General features: G+C 38.3%; 2 protein-coding genes and 1 pseudogene across 2 annotated transcripts in view; all 3 read right to left on the minus strand.

Annotated features, from left to right (window-relative positions):
• Positions 1 to 10,000, minus strand: part of LOC137977630 (collagen triple helix repeat-containing protein 1-like) — a 290,043-nt gene that overhangs the window by 90,201 nt on the left and 189,842 nt on the right. The gene's annotated exons all lie outside the window — the stretch shown is intronic.
• On the minus strand, positions 8,984 to 9,457 carry LOC137977361 (putative nuclease HARBI1). Its single transcript, XM_068824585.1, has one exon. It carries the CDS (start codon positions 9,455 to 9,457, stop codon positions 8,984 to 8,986), a length of 474 nt encoding a protein of 157 aa, XP_068680686.1.
• The window catches only part of LOC137977362 (putative nuclease HARBI1), a 1,355-nt pseudogene continuing 933 nt past the window's right edge, over positions 9,579 to 10,000 (minus strand).

The following is a 10,000-nucleotide window of genomic DNA, read 5'->3' on the forward strand; positions in this document are numbered from 1 at the left end:
ATTGGCAAGGGTAGCAGCTCTTCCTTTCAGTTAAATTGTCTCTTTTAAGACCTACTAGACGTATTAGGCATAAAATTGTAGCTCTGAACACCTCCTTATCCATACCTACTTGAACTGATTTGCAAGGGCAGCAGTTCTACTTCTTAGTTGGAATAGATAAACTTTCGTCGAGGAGGCGCATGTGACCTCTTATATCTTTCGGATTTTGGCAAGTAAAGATGCTTTTGTTTTTGTCCAAATTTTTGGGGGCTGCATTTCCCTCGGGTGGGCGGCAGTATGATATCCATCATTCTGCATGGCGAGTTTTGTGCCCTCACCTTTACTGGGCTCATTACATTTTTTCTTGAACCAAATAATTTTGTAATTAAATGGATTAACTTTATTGATTAAACGGGCTCTGGGCCTTTGTCCTGAGCCATTTCACTCCACTTGGTGGTTATTACCTTTTTTCTGAATGCTCAGTAAACGAGCTCAGGTAATGCAGCAGCAACATTCAATGGTATTTCTTATTTGGAGAGGGAGAAGAGGCATAAAGAAGTTATTTGTCTAACAAATAGAATTTTTGTTTTTCTCCCTGGGCCTTTGCTCTGAACCACCTCACTCCACTTGGTGGTTACTATCTTTTTCTAAATGCCCAGCAAACGAGATCAGGTAATGCAGCCCAACATTTAAAGGTATTCCTCATTTGGAGAGGGAGAAAGGGCATAAATAGGTGTTACAAAAATAATAAAATGACATACTGGAATAACAGTTAGTATTAATGTTATAAGACTAAGGTCTAAATGCATCTTTAATTTTAGACCCAAAAAGGGTTATTTATTACTATTTTGACACTTTGTTTAAATCAGGAACACTGTTCTTTATGCAGTGACCAGGCACATAGCTATATAATGTCATATTGTGAAAGCCGAGTTTATTTGGGCCAATACAATTACAGCCCAGTTAGCCTTGTGAGTCCTGAGAAAACATTTTCTGGGAGTTGAGATATTTCATTGCTATCAAGATATCTAGAAATGAAAATAAAAAACCTAGTGTATATTAAAACTAGTCCAAAACTAAGTAAGTCATGTTAACACTACTTTTTAAAGTACATTCAGCAACAGTAGAGCACTCGAACTAAACAAGAACAATTCCATGAATTCAATTTTAGCTTTTATTGCAGTTTCGTTCTTGGCATTCGCTGATCACGGCTTTACTCAATTCTACTTAAATAAGAGCAGTACATTTAAACCCAAATGACCTCCATGGGGTTCGCGCAAACGACTCAGAGCGATCAAAGCAAAGGGAAAATGGATGACAGTGGATAATTCTTTGTGGAGTATCCAGGCGTAAAGCTGTGTCATATCTTAAAAGTTTACTTAGGGCGATATACTTACAGATGAGATAGACGTGTGAGTTCTGAGAAAACATTTTCTGGGAGTTTAGTTATTCCATTGTTATGAAGCTCCCTAGAAATAAAAACATGAAACGCGATGTATATGAAAACTAGTCCAAAACTGGGTAACGTGGTACTCATGTTAATACTACTTTTTAAAGTACTATCAGCAAAAGTACTGCATTGGAATTAAACAGGAACAATTCATTGAATTCCATTTTAGCTTATGTTGCAGTTTTGTTCTCAGGATTCGCTGATCACGGCTTTACTCGATTCTACTTAATTAATAGATAAGAGCAATACAATTAATCCCAATTGTCCTCCACAGGCTCTACGGGAACGACTCAGGGCAAACAAATCAAAACGAAAAAGATGACAGCGCATTTCATAGTTTCAAAGAAAGCAGTAAGAAAAACTAAAATAGAACTCAAAAGAGCTCGAAAAATCATACAAAATCAAAAGTATTCAAACTAAGGTAAATGTTTCTCAGGGAATAATAAAGCAAGAGACTAGCTCTCATGGACTGGCCGGAGGAAAAAGTAAGAAGAATATTTCTAGCCAGATGCTAAGGAGTTGCCCTGGTGTGTGCTGCTACCGTAGACTTCTGATTTCTGAATTAGGATTTTAATGACCAAATCACTGCACTTGAAGCACATACATTTTTCCGCGAACCTTCTTAATAAAAAATTTTCTCTGTACGGATCATCATAAAATAAAAAATCGAAGTTTTCGCGCACACTGTTCGGAAATAATAGAGTTTAGTGATGTCTTGTATGTTCTAAATTTGGAGGACTTTTTGAGAACTATAAAATCCTTATTTGTAAATAATATGTGTCATAATAAGAATAAGAATGATAAGAATATTTTTTGGCTTACAAAATTGTACAATGAAATAAAAATCGTAACCAATCCCAATTGGACCTTACAGAAAATTACAAATTTATAGAAAATATTATTCGTTATACCCCTGGTGTATAAAAAGTGTTTATTTCTATAATTCATGAGATCATTTGGACTCAAGACTTATCAAAAAATTATTATTATGATTATCATTATAAAAATAAAAATGAAAATAGTAATGATTAACACTTGTTGCATGAGGTTGAGAATGATAGCGATATTTATCAAGGCCAAAGTTTGTGTTATCTGCCGAAGCCAAAGGCTGAAGCAGATAACACAAACTGAGCCTTGGTAATTATCGCTATCATGTGAAAACCGAATCCAATAATTGTTTTATTATGTCTATTCCTGAGCTGCAGCACTTGTAAAGACAAGGAGACTGACCGATCCATTTCTTTGGATGAGCGGGAAATCAAAGAATGTTTCTGCGGTTGACAGAGTCTTCTTTTCTCTTCTCTGCTGCTTAATGTGTTAGGTGACGTCACTTTTGCATACATAATACTATTGTCTGTAGATATGACGTCAATTATACATATATAAAATCTATTGTCTGTAGGTATGACATAAGAGAAAGAGAGCAAGCAAGAATTAGGTGCGTGCTTACAGCCAATAAAAATTGAGCTGGTGACACCAATTTATTATACTAATACTAATAATATTAATATTAATATTAGTATTAACAATAATAATCATCATCATCATCATACGCGTTTATTGGACATATTTTCATTTTCTCGACTCCAAAACTTATGTTTGTCGGTACCAATCAACTTCATTTTTTTTATGTGCTCCTTTCTTTCATAATTAAGGGGACCTGGCTCAAATGAAAAAAAAGGGGTTACAAAAAAAATAATATGACATAATGCAATAACAGATAGTACTAATCTTAGAAGGCTTAGGTTGAAATGCGCCTTAATTTTAGACCCGAAAAGGGTTATTTATTACTATTGACACTTTGATTAAATCAGCTGTGTAAGTCGCTTTGTAAGTAAGTCAAACAATTCTTTGTGGAGTATCCAGGCGTAAAGCTGTGTCATATCTTGAAAGTTTACTTAGGGCAAAATACTTACAGCCAAAATAGACGTGTGAGTCCTGAGAAAACATTTTCTGGGAGTTGAGTTATTCCATTGTTATGAAGCTCCCTAAAAATAAAAACATGAAACGCAATGTATATGGAAACTAGTCCAAAACTGGGTAACGTGGTACGCATGTTAATACTACTTTTTAAAGTACTATCAGCAAAAGTACTGCATTGGAATTAAACAGGAACAATTCAATGAATTCCATTTTAGCTTATGTTGCAGTTTTGTTCTCAGGATTCGCTGATCACGGCTTTACTCGATTCTACTTAATTAATAGATAGGAGCAATACAATTAATTGCAATTGTCTTCCACAGGCTCTACGGGAACGACTCAGAGGAAACAAATCAAAACGAAAAAGATGACAGCGCATTTCATAGTTTCAAAGAAAATAGTAAGAAAAACTAAAACAGAACACAAAAAAGCTGGAAAAATCATACGAAATCAAAAGTATTTAAACCAAGGTAAATGTTTCTCAGTGAATAATAATAAAGCAAGAGACTAGCTCTCATCGACTGGTTGACGCGCGGCCGGAGGAAAAAGTAAGAAGAATATTTCTAGCCGGATGCTAAGGAGTTGCCCTGGTGTGTGCTGTTACCGTAGACTTCTGATCTCTGAACAAGGATTTTAATGACCAATGTGAGCCATTCATTTTCACCAGCAGGGTTTCCATATCTCTTGCTATGTTCGCAAATTTCTCTCTAGTCATATGTAGTTATGATTGAATAATTTTGTGCTGGTCGCATGTAGTTATGCTGGCTTCTGCTAGTAGTATCTGCACCTGTAGTTATGCTGGCTGGTGATTGGTTATATGTAGTTATCCTAGCTTGATTTCTTTCATAACCATGCATATGTAGGTATTATGGCTTGTGCCTAGTGATATGTAGTTATCCCAGTGTTATTCCTTTCATAGCTATGCATATGTAGTTATGCTGGCTTGTGGCTTGTGATATGTAAATATCCTAGCCTTGTTCTTCTATGGTCAGCCATATATAGTTATTCTGGCTTGTGGCTAGTCATAAGTAGTTATGCTAGCTTTGGTTTTCGTTTTCTGGCATCAAGGGTCAACCAACGTGTCGACTTTGTGTCTTGACATGGTTTTGTGTGCCCGCCAGGCTAATTTTAACTTTCCTTGCCCACTTCACCCTTTCGATCTCATTTAGTATAATACTAGTCTTCCTCTTTGGTTTTCGTTTGGTTCTGGGTCCTGTTTTGGTTTTGCAGATTGTCATCATGCAAAAAGCCAAGTCCAGTCGCTGTACATCTTAACTACCCTCACGAAAGGTAGCAGCCCTCGATCTAGTGTCTAAGCCAGCAGCGGGGCTGTGCGGGCTGTTCCTGCCACGACAGAACGGTCAACACAAAATAAGTCTATCGCATTAGTGCCTGACCCTGATGTCTCTACCCACCCAAATGAGTCTGTGCTAGCAGAGTCGGTGCAATCCATGTTATCGCCACAATGTATGGAGACCTTGATAACCCCAGTTGCAGAGGAAGTTTCTTGTCGTTTATCTCCTGCTGAGGCTTCCAGCAATCCGTCTCCAGCAGCATTATCAACTTTACGACAGGTTCCAGTCACTTCCCCCGTTGGCCAGAATACTGAGGAAGCTGCCTCCACTGTTGTTCAAAATAGCTTGGCCAGTGCTTCGGCTGCCTTGACAGGGGTGATCCCCCAAGTTTCAGCATCCAAGCCGGTGTCAGGTCAGTTGTTTCAATCCGTGAGTTTACCAGTGAATGGCCGTTTATCACAAAAAATACGGGTGAAAAATTAGAAGGTTGAATATGTAGACTTTGGTTCACTACTTGCCAACCCTGTGTTGGTCGATCAATATCAAATAACCGTTAATAATTCAGAGAGTAGTTTAACTCCCTCTCTTTGCCTTGAAGCATTGTCTAAAAACAAAAAAGTAATGACAATTGAAACAACGCTACGCAGTTTTCGTGTTTTTGTGGGGGCTTACACAAAACAACTCCCTTATAAGGCCCCCGCCCTCATGAAATATGGGGAGATAATCCAGGACTTGGCAGGGAGGGGCCACAACTGGACATTTTACGACGAGAATTTTCGTTTTCTGAGGCAGGCACATCGTACTGCTCTTGCCTGGGATCGAATCCATGGCGAGTTGTGGCTTAAGTCGCAAGTTTCCCTGCAATGACCACTCCAAAATCCAGCTCATCCACCAAAAGCAAAGGCAGATTTTGTCCCGAAAGTATACTGTTTTAAATTCCATAAGGATCGAAAGTGCGAGGGGTCACATCCAATTTCAAAATGCACTTTTCGTGGCTCATCAAGAATTGCCAGTTCTCAGCTCCGACCTGCCAAGTCCTCAAACTCCCAGCCTCCGCACTCCAGTAAAAGTTAAGAGATTAGGTTTTCTTTTAGATAGGTACAACCCTTCCACTGTTGAATTTTTGTCATTTGGTTTTACTCAGGGTTTTCCGGTTCACTTTAAAGGGGAGCGTAAATCTCGAACAGCTGTGAATTTAATGTCAGCTCTGGATAACCCTGAAGCTGTTGACGCTAAGCTCCAAAAAGAGCTGGAAGCCCATAGATTGGCAGGTCCTTTCCAGTCCCCTCCTCTGACTAACTTCTGGATTCACCTCTCGGCCTATTCCCAAAGAAGGTTCTGAGTGAATTTCGCTTAATCCGTCACTTTTGTTTTCCTAACGGTTTCTTTGTTAACGACGGCATTTCCTCAGATCATACCAGTGTTAAATATGCTACAATTGATGAGACCATCCAACTGATTAAAAATGCTAGTCCAGGTTGTTTTTTGGGCAAGACAGATGTTAAAAATGCATTCCGGATTATCCCCATTCATCCTGATGATTACGGTCTCCTTGGGATGCAGTGGAGGGGGCTGCATTACTATGACCGATGCATGCCAATGGGTTGTTCCTCTTCCTGCTTAACTTTTGAAATGTTTAGCACTGCTGTGGAATTGATTGATCATCATAAGCTAAAAATTGATTACAATTTACACATCCGGCTTGATGATTACCTCCTAGTTGCTCCTACTGAGCAACTCTGTCAACAACAGTTGGATTTGTTAATGTCACTTTGCTCTTACCTGGGTATTCCCATAGCACCAGAGGAGACGTGTGGCTCTTCCAGTACCATGTCTTTTGCGGGTATTGAATTGGCCTCCCTTCTTTTGGAGGCTCGTTTACCTCGTGATAAGATCGCAAAGTGTATTTCCCAGGCCCCGGTTGTTCGAAAGCCGATTAAAGTAACCCATGACTAGCGTTTATTCCGTGATTAAATTTGTTCTTCCTGGGATAACTAATCCAAGGATAAAAAGCTGTTCCTGAAAAAAGATTTAATCCTCGATTAACTATCCCCCGACTAAGGTCGGATTAAACCAGTAAAACCAGTTATTTGCTCCTTCGCGGCTACGCGCGCGAAAATAAAAAAAAAATTCAGAAGGTGAAGGCCAAACCTGAAGGGAAAAATAATGGCGGAATGTGTCGCGGAACGTGAAGAAATAAACTCTGAAGCAAAAGAAAGAAAACGAAAACCCAACTTTTCCGTTTACGAAATTGGCGTGATTACTGAAAATGTTAAAAAAAACCTTGAAACTATTCAGTCGAAACTAACAAAGAATGTCACCAACAAAAAGAAACAAGAAATCTGGGAAGAAATTACGCGAGCTGTTGATGCAGTGGGAACAGCAAACCGTACGGTGTCCGAGGTGAAGGATAAGTGGAAAAATCTTCACAGTACCGCGTAAAAAGAATTCTCTGAATTCAAGAGAGAGTCGAAGAAGACTGGAGGAGGGCCGCCGCCGAAACCCGTAAGTGCTTCAAGTAAAGAGATTATTGAAATGTTTGAAGACACGCCAGGTTTCAGCGGCTTGAATGGGTTTGAGACAGGTATGTAAACAATACGGTTGTTCCTAGGTTACGAAACTTGTCATGTGATTATATTTGCACACAGACGACCGGCCATATGTATTTTTCTTTGGCGTGTTGTCTACGTTGTTTTGATTTGACAGCCGCTTTACTTTTTCTGACCGAGCGAAAAGTCTGGATACGTGCGTGGAAAAGATAAGTCTTTGTATTTAATAACTTTAAATTTATCGCATTCCAAGTTTACTGTAAAAGCTCCCTCACATTCCACATTTGAAATTGACAACGCGGTCACGAAGACAGCGCAACTTTGTTGTTTACATTAAACTGAACCACATTTTTGCGGATCCTACAGCAGCTTGCATGATGAATTTTAGCTTATACTAAATGAATAGCAATAATGGCTTCTGTTGTAAGCCTAAGCTTAAATTTGAATGGTAAATGGTCAAATCCTTGTAAACTTACAAAAAATTGAGCAAATTGACAAAGTTGTTAGATACACGCTAGCTCTGTTAAATTAGATGGAGCAACTGTACTCGCTAATTTGCACAAGTGCATTTGGTGCCTTACCATTGGAAGTGTTGGAAATGAAATTGTTACAACCATTAAGTGATTATAATGAGACAATAGTATTTATGGTAATTGATATAAATTTATTTTTTCTCTCTAGCCTCTGAAGCTACATTACCAATTGAAAGTGCTACTGTTTCTGCTGAACTATTGACCAATATTGACGGAAGTGTGAATGAAAACGTTGAAGATGAAATTCAAGAAGAAGAAAAGAAGAAAAGGAAACTGAAGAAACAAATTACTCATGATGACGTCCTTGAACAACAGTTCAAGGCATTAGTTACGAAACAAGAAAATTTGACTTTAAAAAAGAGAAAATTAGAATTGGAGGTGTATCTTTTGGAGCAAAAAGTGTTGCAAGGGGACACCACTATCCCCACTGAATAACCTAAGTACAAGAACATGATATACTGTTGCTCCCAGTACATCAAGGATTGTGTCATTAATAATTTATCATTGTTAAGGATTTTTTTCATGTACATTCACTTTAGTCAAATTTATTTCCAATTATGTTAATTGCATTACTGTGGTCATAAATTTCCATTAGTGACGAGTGCAATTATTTATGGGTGCAGAGCAGATTTACTTGCAGCCACATTTTGAGTTAACAACTCATTGGCATTTATGGGCACTCTTGTTAAAAAAGGGTGCACTGTTTAAATTATCAATCAACAACAAATCAAACAAGTACACTGAAGTCAAATTTATGTTGCGATTATTTGTTGTGGTCTTAAATTTCAATACATATTACAATTAAATAATTTATTTAAGAGAGTGGGGCAGGTTTCCTTGAAGCCACAACTTATTCTACAAAATTTAAAAAAGTGTTCTTAGAATAAAAAATGGTCAATCAACAAGTTACAAAATCTTCATACTTTTCAGATAACTGAATAGTTTGATAGACTTAGTGGTCCTTAAATTAAATTATTGAAGTCCATGGGTCATCTCAGTCACTCCCATTTTTGTATTATTAAGTACAGTTAGGGGTATTGGTCTACTACAGTCTGTTGCAACAAGCTGGTTTGCATAAGGCATGATGCAAACCAGCTTGTTGCAACAGACAGTAGTAGACCAATACCCCTAACTGTACTTAATAGTACAAAAATGGGAGTGACTGAGATGACCCATGGACTTCAACAATTGAATTTAAGGACCACTAAGTCTATTAAACCACATTTCTTTGAGAAATAGAGATCAAAAAGGAAAGTGTCAGAGAAAGGTATTACAAATGTGGTCTCTGATGACCTTGCCATCTTCTGGACCACAATAGCAAATAGGATCAGGCTGATCATCAGCTTCAGTGTGGCCATCCAGAGGTTCGTTCCTTAGGATTGCTATGTTGTGCAAAACTGCACAAGCTCCAATCATCATGCAGCCTTTTTCTGGCTTCATCCTAATCTCCGAATGTAGCAGGTAAAACCTTCGTTTCCACACGCCAAATGCTTGTTCAATTGCCACCCTCGTACGTGCATGTGCATTGTTAAATTGTGTCTGCTTGTTGGTCCCAGGATTCAAGTACGGGGTCATCAAATAGGGCTTGCAAGGATAGCCACTATCACCCAACAGCAAACCGTCTTCCAGGGATTGGTGCTGGGCATTGAGTTGTTGGCCAATTTGTGAATCCGTGAAAATAAAGCTGTCGTGTGTGCTGCCTAGCCATCTTGCTACGATGTTTGTAAACATGCCTAAAATGAAAAAGAATCTCAATTAGGTAACAGTTCTTTCACATGTAAATTTGCGCAGGTTTTATTCCTGGGGTGGAGCTTTTGAAATTTTTTCACTACACAGGAGCTGGCCCATTTGCTTACCCACAGGACAAGCCAAGGGCACTTGATACCCCAGCTGTTTTGGTCTTGCAAATGGAAGAGAGTGCAAACATGTTATCAGTTTCGTTACCTGTTGATCAAATATGGATCAAATGTAATTAAGTAATTATATCTTTTATTTTGCACTTATTTGTTAAAGGATCATGGTAACCTCATTCCTAGGGTGCTCTCCTTCCTGTCCCTTGGAGGTTGGAATCATGTGTCTTCTCTTCGTTGATACTTAAAAGGTTGCTTTTTTTTTCTTTTTTTCTTTTGATAACAACGAAGCTTTAATGTTAAATGTACACTGATGAACTGTGCATGCCCAAATAAAATGAAGGAATATTTTTAAAATATATAAAACCGAAAGCAACTGTCATGTAGTGCTGTCTGGGTATTGTTTACCAAAACATGGCTTGTT

This window comes from Montipora foliosa, chromosome 11 (genome assembly GCF_036669935.1).
Source record: "Montipora foliosa isolate CH-2021 chromosome 11, ASM3666993v2, whole genome shotgun sequence".
NCBI lineage: Eukaryota > Metazoa > Cnidaria > Anthozoa > Scleractinia > Acroporidae > Montipora > Montipora foliosa.

Excerpts from the sequence above, each read along its gene's own strand:
- LOC137977361 (XM_068824585.1), bottom strand. The coding sequence starts at position 9,457 with ATGTTTACAAACATCGTAGCAAGATGGCTAGGCAGCACACACGACAGC.